The sequence below is a fragment of the Pseudophryne corroboree genome, chromosome 7 (assembly GCF_028390025.1).
Source record: "Pseudophryne corroboree isolate aPseCor3 chromosome 7, aPseCor3.hap2, whole genome shotgun sequence".
In the NCBI taxonomy this organism is placed as follows: Eukaryota; Metazoa; Chordata; class Amphibia; order Anura; family Myobatrachidae; genus Pseudophryne; species Pseudophryne corroboree.
The window spans coordinates 8430322-8452541 of record NC_086450.1 but is presented as its reverse complement, the minus strand read 5'-3'; the positions used below and the strand labels follow the sequence as shown (position 1 = coordinate 8452541).

At 50.5% G+C, this 22220-nt stretch overlaps 1 protein-coding gene across 1 annotated transcript in view; it reads left to right on the top strand.

Annotated features, from left to right (window-relative positions):
* The window catches only part of INO80D (INO80 complex subunit D), a 90364-nt gene that overhangs the window by 36913 nt on the left and 31231 nt on the right, over window positions 1-22220 (top strand). Inside the window, exon 8 of the mRNA XM_063932658.1 lies at window positions 6195-6412. Coding sequence (XP_063788728.1) covers window positions 6195-6412 — 218 coding nt within the window. The remainder of the gene's footprint in view (window positions 1-6194; window positions 6413-22220) is intronic.

The window sequence follows — 22220 nt, the reverse complement described above, 5'->3', positions numbered from 1 at the left end:
GAGTGAGACGAGGAGGTGCGGCCGAGCTCCGGATTGGCTGCCGCAGTTACACTGGGGAAAACTGTCATGGCGGCGCCCATGACGCGGCCCGGCTGGGACGCGGCGCGCCCACACGCCCGTTGACTCCAGGGGCGCTCCCAGGCCTGAGATGGTATCCACGAGCAGGGTGACAGGTGACAGCAACATGCAGTGACCCCGGACGGAGTCCGCTCCGGCGGACAGACATAACAGCGGTAAGTCGATTCCTGACAGTACCCCCTCCCTTATGGGTGGGCACCGAACACCCACGTGGCTTGGAAGGATGAGACCTGTGGAAAACACGGACCAACCTGGGAGCGTGGACATCAGCAGAGTTCACCCAACTCCTCTCCTCAGGACCATAGCCGGCCCAGTCGATGAGATATTGCAGACGACCATACCGGTGACGGGAGTCCAGGATCTTCTCTATCTCGAACTCTATGCCCCGCTGAGTTGGAATGCTGGGGCCAGCTGGAAGAGCTCTTTGGAAGCGATTTAGGACTAATGGTCTGAGGAGAGAGACATGGAAAGCATTAGGAATACGCAATGAAGAGGGTAACTTGAGCTTGTAAGCCACAGGATTTAGAACTCTTTCGATGGAGAAAGGACCAATGAAGCGTGGTGCAAACTTCATCGAAGGCACTTTAAGACGAAGATTCCGGGTTGACAGCCAGACTTTATCCCCAGGTTTCAAGCTGGGAACTGCACGTCTCTTGCGGTCGGCAAAGAATTTGTACCGGGCAGAAGCCTTTTTGAGTGAAGTATGAATCTTCCTCCAGATTGTTGAGAACTGACTGAGGACAGTAGTGGCAGCAGGGACATCGATGCTAGGAAGGTCTTGAAAATCAGGAACTCGTGGATGCTGCCCATAAACAGCGAAGAACGGAGTAGTTTCAGTAGCTGTGTGGTAGCGGAAATTGTGAGCGAATTCAGCCCACGGGAGCAAATCTACCCAGTCATCTTGGGAAGATGATATGTACAGTCTCAGGAAAGTTTCCAACTCCTGGTTTACCCTCTCTGTCTGCCCATTCGTCTGAGGATGATACGCTGACGAGAACTTGAGATGGACCTGCATGGCAGAACAGAGAGCTCTCCAAAACCTTGCCACAAACTGGACTCCACGGTCAGATATTATTTCAGTGGGTAGTCCATGTAAACGGAAAATCTCCCGTAGGAAGATTTGAGCCAGTTTTGGAGCGGAAGGAAGTCCTTGGAGTGGAACAAAATGAGCCATTTTGGTAAATCTGTCGACCACTACCCAGATGGTATTGAATCCTTGGGAGGAGGGAAGGTCAGAGATGAAATCCATAGACAGATGTGACCAAGGACGGCTGGGAATGGATAATGGCTGTAACTGACCTGCTGGAGACTGACGAGGAGTTTTGTGCTGCACACATTTAGGGCAAGACGCCACAAAGTCTTTGATGTCGACTTTCATCTTCGGCCACCAGTATGTTTCAGAGAGAAATTTAAAAGTCTTTAGGACACCAGGATGCCCAGTAAATTTAGACTGATGAGCCCAAGACAACAACTTAGAACGGAGTTCAGGAGCAACAAAAGTCTTACCAGGAGGCGGAGCTGGAGAAACTTGTGAAGAAGCAAAAGCAACAGGATCCAGGATGGAGCGTGGTACTGGATCGGATATCTCGTCCTCAGATTCCATGGATCGAGACAAGGCATCTGCTTTGGTATTCTGAGAACCTGGGCGGAAATGGAGCTTGAAATTAAAACGGGAGAAGAACATAGCCCATCGGGACTGGCGAGGATTAAGGCACTGAGCTGCCTTCAAGTAGAGCAGGTTTTTATGATCCGTATAGATATTAAATGGAAACTTCGCCCCTTCCAGGAGATACCTCCATTCCTCAAGGGCCAGTTTAATCGCCAGAAGCTCTTGATCTCCGATGGAATAATTAACTTCTGCAGGAAGAAACTTACGGGAAAAGAATCCACAGGGATGAATCTTCCCGTCAGCTCCCATCTGAGAGAGAACAGCTCCCACTCCTACTGTGGAAGCATCCACCTCCAACTCGAATGGCTTATTAATATCGGGCTGTAACAAAACTGGAGCGGTAACAAAAGCCATCTTGATTTTTTGAAACGCAGCCAGGGCATCTTCTGACCAGTTGGAATGATCTGCCCCTTTCCGAGTTAAGCTAGTAATAGGAGCAATGAGAGTTGAAAAGCCTCGGATGAATTTCCTATAATAATTGGCAAAGCCCAGGAATCGTTGAATGGACTTGAGAGTGTTCGGAATGGACCAATTGGCAATAGCTTCCAATTTTGCCGGGTCCATCTGGAGATCCGATCCAGAAATTATATACCCCAGGAAGGGTATGGAGGTAACCTCAAAGGTACACTTAGATAATTTGCCGTAAAGACAATTCTCACGAAGACGTCGGAGGACTTCACGGACTTGGAGACGATGAGAAGGGAGGTCTTGAGAGAAGATGAGGATATCGTCCAGGTAAACAACGAGATACTTGTACAGAACGTCACGGAAAATTTCATTAACAAAGTGTTGAAACACTGCTGGAGCATTGCTCAACCCGAATGGCATTACCAGGTACTCGTAATGGCCATCCCGAGTATTGAAAGCTGTCTTCCATTCGTCACCGCTGCGGATTCTGATGAGATTATAGGCACCGCGGAGATCTAACTTGGTGAAGATGCGGGCTCCTTTGACTCTATCAAATAACTCGGTAATAAGAGGTAACGGGTAGCTGTTCTTAACGGTAATATCATTAAGTCCCCGGTAGTCAATACATGGACGTAGTCCTCCATCTTTCTTTTTAACAAAAAAGAAACCTGCCCCAGCAGGTGATGATGAGGGACGGATGAATCCTTTCTGTAGGTTTTCTTTGATGTATTCGCTCATCGCTTCGGTTTCAGGAACAGATAACGGGTAGGTGCGCCCCCTAGGTGTTTTTTTGCCAGGAATGAGGTCGATGGGGCAATCCCACTCTCTATGGGGCGGCAGGACATCAGCGGCCTTCTCGCTGAAGACGTCAGCGAAATCTTGATAGGCCATAGGAAGAGTAGACTGGGTCTTGATTTCAGAAGTCTTGACAGGAACAACTTGGGCTAAACAGGACTGACGGCAATGTGAACCCCAAGCAGTTAGTTGTAAGGTAGCCCAATCAATCTGTGGGTTATGTAGCTGGAGCCAGGGCATACCTAACACAATCTCCTGAGTTGCCTGAGGAATAACTAGAAATTTTATTAACTCAGAATGCAAGAACCCAACCCCCAGTATCACTGGCCGGGTTTGTTGAGTGATATACCCCTTAGAAATACGACTACCATCAACTGCCGTGATGTAGACTGGATATGGAAGTTCATAGACCGGCAGATGAAACTTGTCTACCGCAGCTTGAGTGATGAAATTCCCCGCTGCACCACAGTCTACCAACGCAGTTGCAGATTGGAGTCCAGCCGCCGTCTCCAAGGTCACAGGAAGAATGAAATCTTGGGTTGAAGGAGCTTGCTTGAAAGATCCCAACTTGACTCCTCCCTTACAAGTCAGGATCTGGCGTTTCCCGAACGCACTGGACAAGAACTTATTTGGTGGCCTACTGCCGCACAGTAAAGACACAGTCTCTCACGGAGTCTCCTTGAGCGCTCCTCAGCAGTTAAGCGGGACCTATTAATTTGCATAGGCTCATCAGAAGGTGGAGGCTGCAACTGTACAGGAGGTACCATTCTTGGTTTGCGACACTCAGCACGAGCACGCTCATTGTTGCGTTCGCGGATGCGAGAGTCCAACTTGATACATAGGGAGATTAGCTCGGGTAATTGCTCAGGAATATCACGGGTTGCCAGTTCATCTTTTATCCTCTCCGAGAGTCCATGCCAGAAGGCTGCTACCAAGGCTTGGTTATTCCACTGGATCTCTGCGGCTAGCGTCTGGAACTGGATGACGTATTGGCCCATACTGCGAGTCCCTTGACGGAGCTGGAGAAGATCTGCGGAGGCTGATGTTGCACGACCCGGTTCATCGAAGATGCGTCTGAAGATGGAAACAAACTCAGCATAGTTGTTCATCAACGGGTCGGCACGTTCCCATAGAGGAGACACCCAGCTCAGGGCTGATCCAGAGAGCAGTGAAATGATATAAGCAACCTTGGATCTTGGCGTGGGAAAATTGTGAGGTAAAAGTTCAAACTGGACTTCACACTGGTTGAGGAACCCACGGCATAACTTCGGACTGCCATCATACCTGCTAGGCACAGGCAAGTGCAAACGAGATACAGGAGCAGATGCAGCCGGAGAAGAAGAAGAACCCCCAACACTGGCATGTGCAGGGGTAACAGGAACTGGAGGTGCAGGCGCACTTAGCAGAGATTGTTGTAACGTATCAATCCGGGAGGACATCCCTTGCAGAAACTGGAATATCTGCTGCTGCACAGCCTCTTGTCCATCCAAACAGGAGACCAGGTTTTGTAAGGCCCCTGACCCCACACTCTGACCACCGTCCGAGTCCATCGGTCCTGAACTTACTGTCAGAGTCGGTTTAGTTTGTGTCCCCGGAGGGGGCGCTAGTGGGTCAGTGGAGGTAGGTGGAATGAAGTGAGGAGGCAGTATTGGGTTTCTGCGCATGTGCACAATGTAGATTTATTAATAACAGAAAGTCCAGATAATAATGCAGCAGAAAGTAAAACAAACGAATGCAATGGAAATGACAATGGTAACGGCAATGGTAATGGCAATGATATAATATGGTTTGAAACTTGAAAGTCTATGGCAGAGTTTGTAATGCAGAAATGGAACCAGAGTAATTAAAACGTGGAGCCAGCAGAGGTGGAATAATGGTAGCAAACCTGGTAGCAATGCAGGAGACTGGATGGTAATGTTCACTGTGCTGTTGGAAGTGCACAATCAGCATGCAGGCTGAATCACAGGTGAGATGACGGAATGCACCTGGAGAGGGAGTCTCTACTGCTGTAGGCTGGAGCACACTGCAGGTGTAGAAGGTGTGAAGCCAGAAAGGTATTGCTGGTGCTGGTACTTGTAGTTCCACGGAAGTAACAGGTACTGAAGAATATCCAGGAGCACGGAGGATCAGGAGAATATCCTGGAACACGGAGGATCAGGAGAACAGGTCCAGACACACGGGTCGCAGGAGTGACACAAAGTTCAGGACAACCTCTGACTCACCCTGCAGCTCCTGATATACCCCCTGACCGGCAGGTATTGGCTGGAGTGAGACGAGGAGGTGCGGCCGAGCTCCGGATTGGCTGCCGCAGTTACACTGGGGAAAACTGTCATGGCGGCGCCCATGACGCGGCCCGGCTGGGACGCGGCGCGCCCACGCGCCCGTTGACTCCAGGGGCGCTCCCAGGCCTGAGATGGTATCCACGAGCAGGGTGACAGGTGACAGCAACATGCAGTGACCCCGGACGGAGTCCGCTCCGGCGGACAGACATAACAGCGGTAAGTCGATTCCTGACAAGCAAATTTGTTAGCAGTTGGGCAGTGCAGGTGGGGTAGATGTAATATGTACAGAGAGAGGTAGATTTGGGTGTGTTATTTTGTTTCTGTGCAGGGTAAATACTGTCTGCTTTATTTTTACACTGCAATTTAGATGTCAGAACACACCCCACCCAAATCTAACTCTCTCTGCACGTGTTATATCTGCCCCACCTGCAGTACACATGGTTTTGGCCAACTGCTAACAAATTTGCTGCTGCAATCAGGTCTGAACTAGGCCCACAGTACCACGCTGACTCCTGATTGCCTCTTTATGTGATGCATTAAGTAACACGCTTTTGTTCACTTAAGATATCAAACCTCGTCACCTTATTTGCAAGACCTACACTAACACACCGACATGCAGCTACAATCATATACACAAGCTTTTGTCCTAGAGATGTGTCTCTATACGGTCACATAACTCCTTGGTGGCTTCTAATATCCGTATTGCTCACACTAAGGGATTACATTATGCCACATATAATACACAACTTCCACTTTGCTGTCCATTGATTTGTATCATGGAAAGCAGTGTTATAGTGTGTTTTCATGTTGTGTGTTTTATATTTCTGTTGAGCTATAGCTGGATTATGTGTTACGTGGGAACTAGAGGAACAGTCTTCTAGATGCAGGGTGTAACTGTAGGAGTTGGCATTGCACTTGTGTATTAGAGAGACGAGTCTCATCCCTTCCTGTCTCATTACCAGGATAATTTCCTCCGAGGGGACAATTCACGTAAGCTTCAGCACCAGCAGCAGAGGAAACCCAGAAAAAAGACCAAGCCCCCTGCGCTTACCAAAAAACACAAGAAAAAGAGGAGGCGGGGTCCCAGAAGGCCGCAGAAACCCATTCCACCTGCAGTGCCCCAAGGCAACCTCTGCATGCCGAGCAGTCTGTTACTGCCAGTGGCGGTCGCCAGTATAAGGTCAGTATCTGGAGTATGATGCGTTCTCTCTGCCGCCTTTACATTCCCGCTCCCTGTGTTCCCGCCTCTGCCGCCTTTACATTCCCGCTCCCTGTGTTCTCACCTCTGCCGCCTTTACATTCCCGCTCCCAGTATTCCCGCTCCGTGTTTCCGCCTCTGCCGCCTTTACATTCCCGCTCCCTGTGTTCCCACCTCTGCCGCCTTTACATTCCCGCTCTGTGTTCCCGCCTCTGCCGCTTTTACATTCCCGCTCCCTGTGTTCCCGCCTCTGCCGCCTTTACATTCCCGCTCCCTGTGTTCCCACCTCTGCCGCCTTTACATTCCCGCACCCTGTGTTCCCGCCTCTGCCGCCTTTACATTCCCGCTCCCTGTGTTCCCGCCTCTGTCGCCTTTTCATTCCCGCACCCTGTGTTCCCGCCTCTGCCGCCTTTACATTCCCGCTCCCTGTGTTCTCACCTCTGCCGCCTTTACATTCCCGCTCCCAGTATTCCCGCTCCCTGTGTTCCCGCCTCTGCCGCCTTTACATTCCCGCTCCCTGTGTTCCCGCCTCTGTCGCCTTTTCATTCCCGCACCCTGTGTTCCCGCCTCTGCCGCCTTTACATTCCCGCTCCCTGTGTTCTCACCTCTGCCGCCTTTACATTCCCGCTCCCAGTATTCCCGCTCCCTGTGTTCCCGCCTCTGCCGCCTTTACATTCCCGCTCCCTGTGTTCCCACCTCTGCTGCCTTTACATTCCCGCTCCCTGTGTTCCCGCCTCTGCCGCCTTTACATTCCCGCTCCCTGTGTTCGCGCCTCTGCCGCCTTTACGTTCCCGCTCCCTGTGTTCCCACCTCTGCCGCCTTTACATTCCCGCACCCTGTGTTCCCGCCTCTGCCGCCTTTACATTCCCGCTCCCTGTGTTCCCGCCTCTGCCGCCTTTACATTCCCGCTCCCTGTGTTCCCGCCTCTGCCGCCTTTAGGTTCCCGCTCCCTGTGTTCCCGCCTCTGCCGCCTTTACGTTCCCGCTCCCTGTGTTCCCGCCTCTGCCGCCTTTACGTTCCCGCTCCCTGTGTTCCCGCCTCTGCCGCCTTTACGTTCCCGCTCCCTGTGTTCCCGCCTCTGCTGCCTTTACGTTCCCGCTCCCTGTGTTCCCGCCTCTGCCGCCTTTACGTTCCCGCTCCCTGTGTTCCCGCCTCTGCCGCCTTTACGTTCCCGCTCCCTGTGTTCCCACCTCTGCCGCCTTTAATTCCCGCTCCCTGTGTTCCCGCTTTTGCCGCCTTTACATTCCCGCTCCCTGTGTTCCCGCCTCTGCCGCCTTTACGTTCCCGCTCCCTGTGTTCCCGCCTCTGCCGCCTTTACGTTCCCGCTCCCTGTGTTCCCGCCTCTGCCGCCTTTACGTTCCCGCTCCCTGTGTTCCCGCCTCTGCCGCCTTTACGTTCCCGCTCCCTGTGTTCCCACCTCTGCCGCCTTTACAGTCCCACTCCCTGTGTTCCCGCCTCTGCCGCCTTTACATTCCGCTCCCTGTGTTCCCGCCTCTGCCGCCTTTACATTCCCGCTCCCTGTGTTCCCGCCTCTGCCGCCTTTACATTCCCGCCCCCTGTGTTCCCGCCTCTGCAGCCTTTACATTCCCGCTCCCTGTGTTCCCGCCTCTGCCGCCTTTACATTCCCGCTCCCTGTGTTCCCACCTCTGGCGCCTTTTCTTTATCATCCACTAGGGGTCACTGGAGTACTCTTGGGATATGGACGGGCTTCCGTAGGAACAGCACTGAATATTTAAATTTAGAACACTCCACCCCTCCATATCCCAGAGTACCTCAGTGTACTACCTCAGTGTTTTTTCTGTGCTCGAAGTAGTAACAGCTTTGTGGCTCAGGTCACAATTACTTTGAATATTTTTATTTTTATTTCTCTATCGTCCTAGTGGATGCTGGGGTTCCTGAAAGGACCATGGGGAATAGCGGCTCCGCAGGAGACAGGGCACAAAAAGTAAAGCTTTAGGATCAGGTGGTGTGCACTGGCTCCTCCCCCTATGACCCTCCTCCAAGCCTCAGTTAGGTTTTTGTGCCCGGCCGAGAAGGGTGCAATCTAGGTGGCTCTCCTAAAGAGCTGCTTAGAAAAGTTTAGCTTAGGTTTTTTATTTTACAGTGAGTCCTGCTGGCAACAGGATCACTGCATCGAGGGACTTAGGGGAGAAGAAGTGAACTCACCTGCGTGCAGGATGGATTGGCTTCTTTGGCTACTGGACATTAGCTCCAGAGGGACGATCACAGGTACAGCCTGGATGGTCACCGGAGCCTCGCCGCCGGCCCCCTTGCAGATGCTGAAAAGAGAAGAAGGTCCAGAATCGGCGGCAGAAGACTCCTCAGTCTTCTTAAGGTAGCGCACAGCACTGCAGCTGTGCGCCATTGCTCTCAGCACACTTCACACGGCAGTCACTGAGGGTGCAGGGCGCTGGGGGGGGCGCCCTGGGAAGCAATGTAAACCTATTTTTTGGCATAAAATACCTCACATATAGCCTCCGGGGGCTATATGGAGATATTTAACCCCTGCCAGAATCCGTTAAAGAGCAGAAGACGAGCCCGCCGAAAAAGGGGCGGGGCCTATCTCCTCAGCACACAGCGCCATTTCCTCACACAGTTCCGCTGGTCAGGAAGGCTCCCAGGCTCTCCCCTGCACTGCACTACAGAAACAGGGTTAAATCAAGAGAGGGGGGGCAAAATTTGGCGAAATTGTGATTTTATAAAAGCAGCTATAAGGGAGCACTTATTATAAGGCTATCCCTGTAAAATATAGCGCTTTGGTGTGTGCTGGCAAACTCTCCCTCTGTCTCCCCAAGGGGCTAGTGGGGTCCTGTCCTCTGTCAGAGCATTCCCTGTGTGTGTGTGCTATATGTCGGTACGTGTGTGTCGACATGTATGAGGACGATGTTGGTGAGGAGGCGGAGCAAATTGCCTGTAATGGTGATGTCACTCTCTAGGGAGTCGACACCGGAATGGATGGCTTATTTATGGAATTACGTGATAATGTCAACACGCTGCAAGGTCGGTTGGCGACATGAGACGGCTGGCAAACAAATTAGTACCTGTCCAGGCGTCTCAAACACCGTCAGGGGCGTTAAAACGTCCTTTTACCTCAGTCGGTCGACAGACACAGACACGGACACTGATTTCAGTGTCGACGGTGAAGAAACAAACGTATTTCCCTTTAGGGCCACACGTTACATGTTAAGGGCAATGAAGGAGGTGTTACATATTTCTGATACTACAAGTACCACAAAAGAGGGTATTATGTGGGATGTGAAAAAACTACCTGTAGTTTCTCTATCGTCCTAGTGGATGCTGGGGTTCCTGAAAGGACCATGGGGAATAGCGGCTCCGCAGGAGACAGGGCACAAAAAGTAAAGCTTTAGGATCAGGTGGTGTGCACTGGCTCCTCCCCCTATGACCCTCCTTAAAGCCTCAGTTAGATTTTTGTGCCCGGCCGAGAAGGGTGCAATCTAGGTGGCTCTCCTGAGCTGCTTAGAATAAAAGTTTAGTTAGGTTTTTTTATTTTCAGTGAGTCCTGCTGGCAACAGGCTCACTGCATCGTGGGACTAAGGGGAGAAGAAACGGACTCACCTGAGTGCAGAGTGGATCGGGTTTCTTAGGCTACTGGACACTAGCTCCAGAGGGACGATCACAGGTTCAGCCTGGATGGGTCACCGGAGCCGCGCCGCCGTCCCCCTTACAGAGCCAGAAGAGACGAAGAGGTCCGGTGAAATCGGCGGCAGAAGACATCCTGTCTTCAGACTAAGGTAGCGCACAGCACCGCAGCTGTGCGCCATTGCTCTCAGCACACTTCACACTCCGGTCACTGAGGGTGCAGGGCGCTGGGGGGGGGAGCGCCCTGAGACGCAATATAACGGAATACCTTAGGTGGCAAAACAGAATACATCACATATAGCTCCTGGGCTATATGGATGTATTTTAATCCCCTGCCATTTTACACAGAAAAGCGGGAGATAAGGACGTCGTGAAGGGGCGGAGCCTATCTCCTCAGCACACAAGCGCCATTTTCCCTCACAGCTCCGCTGGAAGGACGGCTCCCTGACTCTCCCCTGCAGTCCTGCTTCAGAATCAGGGTAAAAAAGAGAAGGGGGGGCATTTTTGGCAGCAAATAACGATAATAACAGCAGCTATAAGGGAATAACACTTATATCCCTGTATATATATATATAGCGCTGGGTGTGTGCTGGCAGACTCTCCCTCTGTCTCTCCAAAGGGCTAAGTGGGGTCCTGTCCTCTATCAGAGCATTCCCGGTGTGTGTGCTGTGTGTCGGTACGCGTGTGTCGACATGTATGAGGAGGAAAATTATGTGGAGGCGGAGCAGTTGCCTGTGTTGGTGATGTCACCCCCTAGGGAGTCGACACCTGACTGGATGATTGTATTTAAACAATTAAGTGATAATGTCAGCAATTTGCAGAAAACTGTTGACGACATGAGACAGCCGGCAAATCAATTAGTGCCTGTCCAGGCGTCTCAGACACCGTCAGGGGCGCTAAAACGCCCGTTACCTCAGTGGGTCGACACAGACCCTGACACAGATACTGAGTCTAGTGTCGACGGTGACGAGACAAACGTAATGTCCAGTAGGGCCACACGTTACATGATCACGGCAATGAAAGAGGCATTGAACCTTTCTGACACTACAAGTACCACAAAGAAGGGTATTATGTGGGGAGAGAAAAAAAAAAAAAAAACCTACCAATATTTTTTCCTGAGTCAGAGGAAATAAATGAGGTGTGTGAAAAAGCGTGGGTTTCCCCCGATAAAAAACAGCTAATTTCTAAAAAATTATTAGCATTATATCCTTTCCCGCCAGAGGTTAGGGCGCGTTGGGAAACACCCCCTAGGGTAGATAAGGCGCTCACACGTTTATCAAAACAAGTAGCGTTACCGTCTCCTGATACGGCTACCCTCAAAGAACCAGCTGATAGAAGGCTGGAAAATATCCTAAAAAGTATATACACACATACTGGTGTTATACTGCGACCAGCAATCGCCTCAGCCTGGATGTGCAGTGCTGGAGTCGCATGGTCGGATTCCCTGACCGAGAATATTGATACCCTGGATAGGGACAATATTTTGTTAACTATAGAACATTTAAAGGATGCACTACTATATATGCGTGATGCACAGAGGGATATTTGCACCCTGGCATCAAGAATAAGTGCTATGTCCATCTCTGCCAGAAGAGCGTTATGGACGCGTCAGTGGTCAGGGGATGCGGATTCCAAACAGCACATGGAAGTATTGCCGTATAAAGGGGAGGAGTTATTTGGGGCTGGTCTATCGGACCTGGTGGCCACGGCAACGGCTGGAAAATCCACCTTTTTACCCCAGGTCACTCCACATCAGCAGAAAAAGACACCGTCTTTTCAAACTCAGTCCTTTCGTTCCCATAAGTACAAGCGAGCAAAAGGCCACTCATATCTGCCCCGGGGCAGAGGAAGAGGAAAAAGACTGCACCATGCAGCCGCTTCACAGGAGCAGAAGCCCTCCCCTGCTTCTGCCAAGTCTTCAGCATGACGCTGGGGCTTTACAAGCAGACTCAGATATGGTGGGGGCCCGTCTCAAGAATTTCAACGCGCAGTGGGCTCACTCGCAAGTGGATCCCTGGATTCTACAGGTAGTATCGCAGGGGTACAAACTGGAATTCGAGGCGTTTCCCCCTCGTCGTTTCCTGAAGTCTGCTTTACCAAAGTCTCCCTCCGACAGGGAGGCAGTTTTGGCAGCCATTCACAAGCTGTATTCCCAGCAGGTGATAATCAAGGTACCCCTCCTGCAACAAGGAAAGGGGTATTATTCCACGCTGTTTGTGGTACCGAAGCCGGACGGCTCGGTGAGACCAATTTTAAATCCGAAATCCTTGAACACTTACATAAAAAGGTTCAAATTCAAGATGGAGTCACTCAGAGCAGTGATAGCAAACCTGGAAGAAGGGGACTATATGGTGTCTCTGGACATCAAGGATGCTTATCTCCACGTCCCGATATACCCTTCTCACCAAGGGTACCTCAGGTTTGTAGTACAAAACTGTCATTATCAGTTTCAGACGCTGCCGTTTGGATTGTCCACGGCACCTCGGGTCTTTACCAAGGTAATGGCCGAAATGATGATTCTTCTAAGAAGAAAAAACATTTTAATTATCCCTTACTTGGACGATCTCCTGATAAGGGCAAGATCCAGGGAACAGTTAGAAGTCGGAGTAGCACTATCTCAGGTAGTGTTACGTCAGCACGGGTGGATTCTAAATATTCCAAAATCGCAGCTGATTCCAACGACACGTCTACTGTTCCTAGGAATGATTCTGGACACAGTCCAGAAGAAGGTGTTTCTCCCGGAGGAGAAGGCCAGGGAGTTATCCGAGCTAGTCAGGAACCTCCTAAAACCAGGACAGGTCTCAGTGCATCAGTGCACGAGGGTCCTGGGGAAAATGGTGGCTTCTTACGAAGCGATTCCATTCGGAAGATTCCATGCAAGAACATTTCAGTGGGATCTACTGGACAAATGGTCCGGATCGCATCTGCAGATGCATCAGCGGATAACCCTGTCGCCAAGGACAAGGGTGTCTCTCCTGTGGTGGCTGCAGAGTGCTCATCTACTAGAGGGCCGCAGATTTGGCATTCAGGATTGGATCCTGGTAACCACGGATGCCAGCCTGAGAGGCTGGGGAGCAGTCACACAGGGAAGGAATTTCCAGGGCCTGTGGTCAAGCCTGGAAACGTCTCTTCATATAAACATTCTGGAACTAAGGGCCATTTACAATGCCCTAAGTCAAGCAAAACCTCTGCTTCAGGGTCAGGCGGTGTTGATCCAATCGGACAACATCACGTCAGTCGCCCACGTAAACAGACAGGGCGGCACGAGAAGCAGGAGGGCAATGGCAGAAGCTGCAAGGATTCTTCGCTGGGCGGAAAATCATGTGATAGCACTGTCAGCAGTATTCATTCCGGGAGTGGACAACTGGGAAGCAGACTTCCTCAGCAGACACGACCTTCACCCGGGAGAGTGGGGACTTCACCCAGAAGTCTTCCACCTGATTGTAAACCGTTGGGAAAAACCAAAGGTGGACATGATGGCGTCCCGCCTCAACAAAAAACTGGACAGATATTGCGCCAGGTCAAGGGACCCTCAGGCAATAGCAGTGGACGCTCTGGTAACGCCGTGGGTGTACCAGTCAGTGTATGTGTTCCCTCCTCTGCCTCTCATACCAAAAGTACTGAGAATCATAAGAAGGAGAGGAGTAAGAACTATACTCGTGGTTCCGGATTGGCCAAGACGGACTTGGTACCCGGAACTTCAAGAGATGCTCACGGACGAACCGTGGCCTCTACCTCTAAGAAAGGACCTGCTACTGCAGGAGCCTTGTCTGTTCCAAGACTTACCGCGGCTGCGTTTGACGGCATGGCGGTTGAACGCCGGATCCTGAGGGAAAAAGGCATTCCAGAAGAAGTCATCCCTACTCTGGTCAAAGCCAGGAAGGACGTAACCGCAAAACATTATCACCGCATTTGGCGTAAATATGTTGCGTGGTGTGAGGCCAAGAAGGCCCCTACAGAGGAATTTCAACTGGGTCGTTTCCTTCATTTCCTGCAAACAGGACTGTCTATGGGCCTAAAATTAGGGTCCATTAAGGTTCAAATTTCGGCCCTGTCGATTTTCTTCCAGAAAGAACTGGCTTCAGTACCTGAAGTTCAGACATTTGTAAAAGGGGTCCTGCACATACAGCCTCCTTTTGTGCCTCCAGTGGCACCTTGGGATCTCAATGTGGTGTTGAGTTTTCTAAAGTCACATTGGTTTGAACCACTTTCCACTGTGGACTTAAAATATCTCACATGGAAGGTGTCGATGCTGTTAGCCTTGGCTTCAGCCAGGCGTGTGTCAGAATTGGCGGCTTTATCATATAAAAGCCCTTACTTAATTTTTCATTCTGACAGGGCGGAATTGAGGACTCGTCCTCAATTTCTACCTAAGGTGGTTTCTGCATTTCACATGAACCAACCTATTGTGGTACCTGCGGCTACCAGGGACTTAGAGGACTCTAAGTTGCTTGACGTTGTCAGGGCCTTGAAAATATATGTTTCCAGGACGGCTGGAGTCAGAAAATCTGACTCGCTGTTTATCCTGTATGCACCCAACAAGCTGGGTGCTCCTGCTTCTAAGCAGACGATTGCTCGTTGGATTTGTAGTACAATTCAGCTTGCACATTCTGTGGCAGGATTGCCACAGCCAAAATCAGTAAAAGCCCATTCCACAAGGAAAGTGGGCTCATCTTGGGCGGCTGCCCGAGGGGTCTCGGCTTTACAACTTTGCCGAGCAGCTACTTGGTCAGGGGCAAACACGTTTGCTAAATTCTACAAATTTGATACCCTGGCTGAGGAGGACCTGGAGTTCTCTCATTCGGTGCTGCAGAGTCATCCGCACTCTCCCGCCCGTTTGGGAGCTTTGGTATAATCCCCATGGTCCTTTCAGGAACCCCAGCATCCACTAGGACGATAGAGAAAATAAGAATTTACTTACCGATAATTCTATTTCTCGGAGTCCGTAGTGGATGCTGGGCGCCCATCCCAAGTGCGGATTATCTGCAATACTTGTACATAGTTACAAAAATCGGGTTATTATTGTTGTGAGCCATCTTTTCAGAGGCTCCGCTGTTATCATACTGTTAACTGGGTTCAGATCACAGGTTGTACAGTGTGATTGGTGTGGCTGGTATGAGTCTTACCCGGGATTCAAAATCCTTCCTTATTGTGTACGCTCGTCCGGGCACAGTATCCTAACTGAGGCTTGGAGGAGGGTCATAGGGGGAGGAGCCAGTGCACACCACCTGATCCTAAAGCTTTACTTTTTGTGCCCTGTCTCCTGCGGAGCCGCTATTCCCCATGGTCCTTTCAGGAACCCCAGCATCCACTACGGACTCCGAGAAATAGAATTATCGGTAAGTAAATTCTTATTTTTTCCTGAATCAGATAAATTAAAGGAAGTGTGTGATGATGCGTGGGTTCCCCCCGATAGAAAATTATTGGCGGTATACCCTTTCCCGCCAGAAGTTAGGGCGCGTTGGGAAACACCCCTTAGGGTGGATAAGGCGCTCACACGCTTATCAAAACAAGTGGCGGTACCGTCTATAGATAGGGCCGTCCTCAAGGAGCCAGCTGACAGGAGGCTGGAAAATATCATAAAAAGTATATACACACATACTGGTGTTATACTGCGACCAGCGATCGCCTCAGCCTGGATGTGCAGAGCTGGGGTGGCTTGGTCGGATTCCCTGACTAAAAATATTGATACCCTTGACAGGGACAGTATTTTATTGACTATAGAGCATTTAAAGGATGCATTTCTATATATACGAGATGCACAGAGGGATATTTGCACTCTGGCATCAAGAGTAAGTGCGATGTCCATATCTGCCACAAGATGTTTATGGACACGACAGTGGTCAGGTGATGCAGATTCCAAACGGCACAAAGGTGTATTGCCGTATAAAGGAAGAGGAGTTATTTGGGGTCGGTCCATCGGACCTGGTGGCCACGGCAACTGCTGGAAAATCCACCGTTTTTACCCTAAGTCACATCTCTGCAGAAAAAGACACCGTCTTTTCAGCCTCAGTCCTTTCGTCCCTATAAGAGTCATATCTGCCCAGGGATAGAGGAAAGGGAAGAAGACTGCAGCAGGCAGCCCATTCCCAGGAACAGAAGCCTTCCACCGCTTCTGCCAAGCTCTCAGCATGACGCTGGGACCGTACAGGACCCCTGGATCCTACAAGTAGTATCCCAGGGGTACAGATTGGAATGTCGAGACGTTTCCCCCTCGCAGGCTCCTGAAGTCTGCTTTACCAAGGTCTCCCTCCGACAAGGAGGCAGTATGGGAAACAATTCACAAGCTGTATTCCCAGCAGGTGATAATCAAATTACCCCTCCTACAACAAGGAAAGGGGTATTATTCCACACTATATTGTGGTACTGAAGCCAGAAGGCTAGGTGAGACCTATTCTAAATCTAAAAAAATTTGAACAGGTTCAAATCAAGATGGAGTCACTCAGAGCAGTGATAACGAACAGGAAGAAGGGGACTATATAGTCAGGGATGCTTACCTCCATGTCCCAAATTTGCCCTTCTCACTAAGGGTACTTCAGGTTCGTGGTACAGAACTGTCACTATCAGTTTCAGACGCTGCCGTTTGGATTGTCCACGGCACCCCGGGTCTTTACCAAGGTAATGGCCGAAATGATGATTCTTCTTCAAAGAAAAGGCGTCTTAATTATCCCTTACTTGGACGATCTCCTGATAAGGGCAAAGTCCAGGGAACAGTTGGAGGTCGGAGTAGCACTATCTCGGATACTGCTACAACAGCACGGGTGGATTCTAAATATTCCAAAATCGCAGCTGTTCCCGACGACACGTCTGCTGTGCCTAGGGATGATTCTGGACACAGTCCAGAAAAAGGTGTTTCTCCCGGAAGAGAAAGCCAGGGAGTTATCCGAGCTAGTCAGGAACCTCCTAAAACCAGGAAAAGAGGCTTCCTACGAAGCAATTCCATTCGGCAGATTTCACGCAAGAACTTTTCAGTGGGATCTGCTGGACAAATGGTCCGGATCGCATCTTCAGATGCATCAGCGGATAACCCTATATCCAAGGACAAGGGTGTCTCTCCTGTGGTGGTTACAGAGTGCTCATCTTCTAGAGGGCCGCAGATTCGGCATTCAGGATTGGATGCTGGTGACCACGGAGGCCAGCCCAAGAGGCTGGGGAGCAGTCACACAAGGAAACAATTTCCAGGGAGTGTGATCAAGTCTGGAGATTTTTCTCCACATAAATATACTGGAGCTAAGGGTAATTTTATAATGCTCTAAGCTTAGCAAGACCTCTGCTTCAAGGTCAGCCGGTATTGATCCAGTGGGAAAAACATCACGGCAGTCGCCCACGTAAACAGACAGGGCGGCACAAGAAGCAGGAGGGCAATGGCAAAAACTGCAAGGACTTTTCGCTGGGCGGAAAATCATGTGATAGCACTGTCAGCAGTGTTTCATTCCGGGAATGGAAACTGGGAAGCAGACTTCCTCAGCAGGCACGACCTCCACCCGGGAGAGTGGAAACTTCTTCGGGAAGTTTTCCACATGATTGTGAACCGTTGGGAAATACCAAAGGTGGACATGATGGCGTCCCGTCTGAACAAAAAACGGGACAGGTATTGCGCCAGGTCAAGAGACCCTCAGGCAATAGCTGTGGACTTTCTGGTAACACCGTGGGTGTACCAGTCGGTGTATGTGTTCCCTCCTCTGCTTCTCATACCTAAGGTACTGAGAATTATAAGACGTAGAGGAGTAAGAACTATACTCATGGCTCCGGATTGGCCAAGAAGGACTTGGTACCCGGAACTTCAAGAGATGCTCACAGAGGACTTATGGCCTCTGCCGCTAAGAAGGGACTTGCTTCAGCAAGTACCATGTCTGTTCCAAGATTTACCGCAGCTGCGTTTGACGGCATGGCGGTGGAACGCCGGATCCTAAGGGAAAAAGGCATTCCGGAAGAGGTCATTCCTACCCTGGTCAAAGCCAGGAAGGAGGTGACCGCACAACATTATCACCACATGGGGCGAAAATATGTTGCGTGGTGTGAGGCCAGGAAGGCCCCACGAAGAAATTTCAACTCGGTCGATTCCTGCATTTCCTGCAAACAGGAGTGTCTATGGGCCTCAAATTGGGGTCCATTAAGGTTCAAATTTCGGCCCTGTCGATTTTCTTCCAGAAAGAATTGGCTTCAGTTCCTGAAGTCCAGAAGTTTGTCAAGGGAGTATTGCATATACAACCCCCTTTTGTGCCTCCAGTGGCACTGTGGGATCTCAACGTAGTTCTGGGATTCCTCAAATCACATTGGTTTACAACCAGTCAAATCTGTGGATTTGAAGCATCTCACATGAAAAGTGACCATGCTCTTGGCCCTGGCCTGGGCCAGGCGAGTGTCAAATTGGTGGTTTTTTTCTCAAAAAAGCCCATATCTGTTTGTCCATTCGGACAGGGCAGAGCTGCGGACTCGTCCCCAGTTCTCTCCCTAAGGTGGTGTCAGTGTTTCACCTGAACCAGCTTATTGTGGTGCCTTGCGCCTACTAAGGACTTGGAGGACTCCAAGTTGCTAGATTTTGTCAGGGCCCTGAAAATATAGGTTCCAGGACGGCTGGAGTCAGGAAAACTGACTTGCTGTTATCCTGTATGCACCCAACAAACTGGGTGCTCTTGCTTCTAAGCAGACTATTGCTAGTTGGATGTGTAATGCAATTCAGCTTGCACATTCTGTGGCAGGCCTGCCACAGCCAAAATATGTAAATGCCCATTCCACAAGGAAGGTGGGCTCATCTTGGGCGGCTGCCCGAGGGGTCTCGGCTTTACAACTTTGCCGAGCGGCTACTTAGTCAGGGGCAAACACGTTTGTAAAATCCTACAAATTTGATACCCTGGCTAAGGAGGACCTGGAGTTCTCTCATTCAGTGCTGCAGAGTCATCCGCACTCTCCCGCCCGTTTGGGAGCTTTGGTATAATCCCCATGGTCCTTTCAGGAACCCCAGCATCCACTAGGACGATAGAGAAAATAAGAATTTACTTACCGATAATTCTATTTCTCGGAGTCCGTAGTGGATGCTGGGCGCCCATCCCAAGTGCGGATTATCTGCAATACTTGTACATAGTTACAAAAATCGGGTTATTATTGTTGTGAGCCATCTTTTCAGAGGCTCCGCTGTTATCATACTGTTAACTGGGTTCAGATCACAGGTTGTACAGTGTGATTGGTGTGGCTGGTATGAGTCTTACCCGGGATTCAAAATCCTTCCTTATTGTGTACGCTCGTCCGGGCACAGTATCCTAACTGAGGCTTGGAGGAGGGTCATAGGGGGAGGAGCCAGTGCACACCACCTGATCCTAAAGCTTTACTTTTTGTGCCCTGTCTCCTGCGGAGCCGCTATTCCCCATGGTCCTTTCAGGAACCCCAGCATCCACTACGGACTCCGAGAAATAGAATTATCGGTAAGTAAATTCTTATTTTTTATATTTCTCTATTTTTATACATCCCTTTCCCCCTTCCAAAAGGCAGGGTCAGGGATAGTGCAGCTGCTGATAGCAGCAGGGGCGTGTCGGGCCTCTCTGAAAGAGCTCCCTCACAGCCACACACACAGATCCTGCACAGGCTGGCCGGCGCTTACTAAGAAGCCCCGTCGGAGCCTCCTCACAAGCTGCAGGACTGAAGGTATGTGAACGGGGCGGTCAGCTCCCGCTGCCGCCCCGAGGTGTGGGGACATTGTTAAAGAACTCGGGGACAGACTGCCTCCGGCCGCCGCCGCACATGGCTCCGGCCGCCGCTGCTCTCCCCACTCACAGCGGCTCCGGCCGCCGCTGCTCTCCCCACTCACAGCGGCTCCGGCCGCCGCTGCTCTCCCCACTCACAGCGGCTCCGGCCGCCGCTGCTCTCCCCACTCACAACGGCTCCGGCCGCCGCTGCTCTTCCGCTCACACGGCGCCGGCCGCCGCTGCTCTCCCGCTCACGGCGCCGGCCGCTGCTACTGCTCCGGGTCCCACCGCTGTGTTACGCGCTGCTCACCCGGGCTCACAGGCGATCCGCTCGGCGATACCCGCTGGGGCCCCACACGCTGCGCTGCCGCTGCTCTGAATCTGAAAGAGCATGCAGGCATTACCACAAGGGTGAGGCAGAGGGGGGGGGGGGGAATAAATAAGGGGGCAATAGAGCGGCATAAGAAATACTGCAGCACCAGCAGATGCTAGGCTGCAGGGATATTTGCAGAATTATAATCAGTGAAAGTTTGTAACCAGCACTAGGATTATATGTGTAAGCATAGCATGGCAACCATTTTAACATGCTTCCTGTGTCTTCCTCTGTGATTCCAGAACGTTCCAGTACTACATCTCTACTCCACCGGAGGCGCAGGGGTGTTAGTGGGAATTTGGGATCACATTTCATAGTACTGGCCACGTGTACTGCACTTGGCCAGATATATATATATAGAGACACCTTACTGCTATTTTACTGAGTCGTGTAAGTGTCTGTTTTTGTGTATTGTATTGTCTGTCGCCATAATGAGTAAGGTACCAGCAAAAACTAAAAAGCATAATTGCAGAGTCTGTAGCAGTGTGTTACCGGATGGATCTACCACATGTACAGTATGTTTTGTGGATTCGGTTCAGAATACCATTTCTGCTCCAGTGTTACAACCAATGTCCTCACCGGACCCTCCGTGGGGTATGTTAGTAAATGTACTAGATAGGTTACAATCAGAATTGACCGCCGCTCGTCAGGAGCGGGAAACGGCAAGATCTGAGTCTAGGGTGAGACCGCCAGAACTACCGGAGGCGTCTCAGCCTTGCGTAAGGTCCAAATCCATTTTGGGTAAACGGGATAAATTTCATATGTCTTATGATTTTCCAGTTTCTGCTATGTTGCACTCTGACGATTCCATGCCAGACCTCACGGAACAAGATGAGGGTGAGGAGGGCGAAGTGGAGTCAGATGGCGAGGATTTTAACAGTTCCGGCATTGATGATCTCATCAGAGCGGTACGTCAGTCTCTGAAGTTTACTGAAACTGAGGAGCCTCTCACAAATGATCAGGTCGTATTTACTAAACGACAAAAAACTCCGATAAGTTTTCCTGTGTCGGAATCTCTTAATCAGATGTTAGTAGAAACACGACTGAATCCAGATAAACGGTTTTCTATACCTCGCAGATTTAAGTCTAGTTACCCGTTTCCAGACTCCGTAACATGTACATAAGAGAATCCACCAATAGTTGATTCTTCAGTGTCAAAACTTACCAAGAAATTAACCATACCAGTGCCAGCAGCTACTACGTTTAAGAAACTATGCTAAAATCCATGTATGTAGCAGCAGGTTACAGAACTCAAATCTGCTTTACATGACGAAAACCTGATACTACTTGTAAATCAAATGAGTGAGGCTGTAGAGTATCTGCACAGCGTCTACTGACGTCTGTCAGCTCACTTCTCGTATTTCATCGTCGCTAGTAACGGCACGAAGAGCACTCTGGCTGCGTGCTTATCATGCGGAGGCAGAGGTCAAACGAGGTATAGAGGCGTTGCCTTACAATGGCAAGAAGTTGTTTGGTCCTGAATTGGACGCATGGATTGTTGAGGCTATGGGAGGTAAGTCTGTTTTCTTACATTGCCTCCACCGGTATCAAGAAGAAGGTACGCTGGACCTTCGTTCAAATCTTTTAGACCTCAGCCCTTTCGAGGACGTGGCAGAGGAACAGCCACGCCTGCTAGACGTGGTCGAGGATGTGGTTTCCAACAAACCAACACAACTCGCCAGGACGCTAAGGCGACAAGCCAGTGGCATGACGGCCTACCAGCCCATCTCGGTTCTCCGATTGTGGGAGCACGCCTTCAGACGTTCCATTTGGCGTGGTTCCACACATCCGCGGATGGGTGGATCCGCAATTTAGTGTTAAAAGGTTACAAAATAGAGTTCGACTGTCTTCCGCCTCTGCGGTTTTTCAAGACAGGATTGCCTCTGTCGGACGACAAGAGGACGGTTCTGCAAATTGCCATTCAGTCTCTACTGGATTCGGCAGTTTTGATTCCGGTCCCTGTACACCAACAGGGTCAGGGTTATTATTCAAGTCTGTTTGTGGTACCAAAGCCGGATGGCTCAGTCAGACCAATATTGAACTTAAAGGGTCTCAATCAGTACGTAACTTACTACAGATTCAAAATGGAGTCTCTGCGCTCGGTGATTGCGGGTTTAGAGCCAAAGGAATTTAT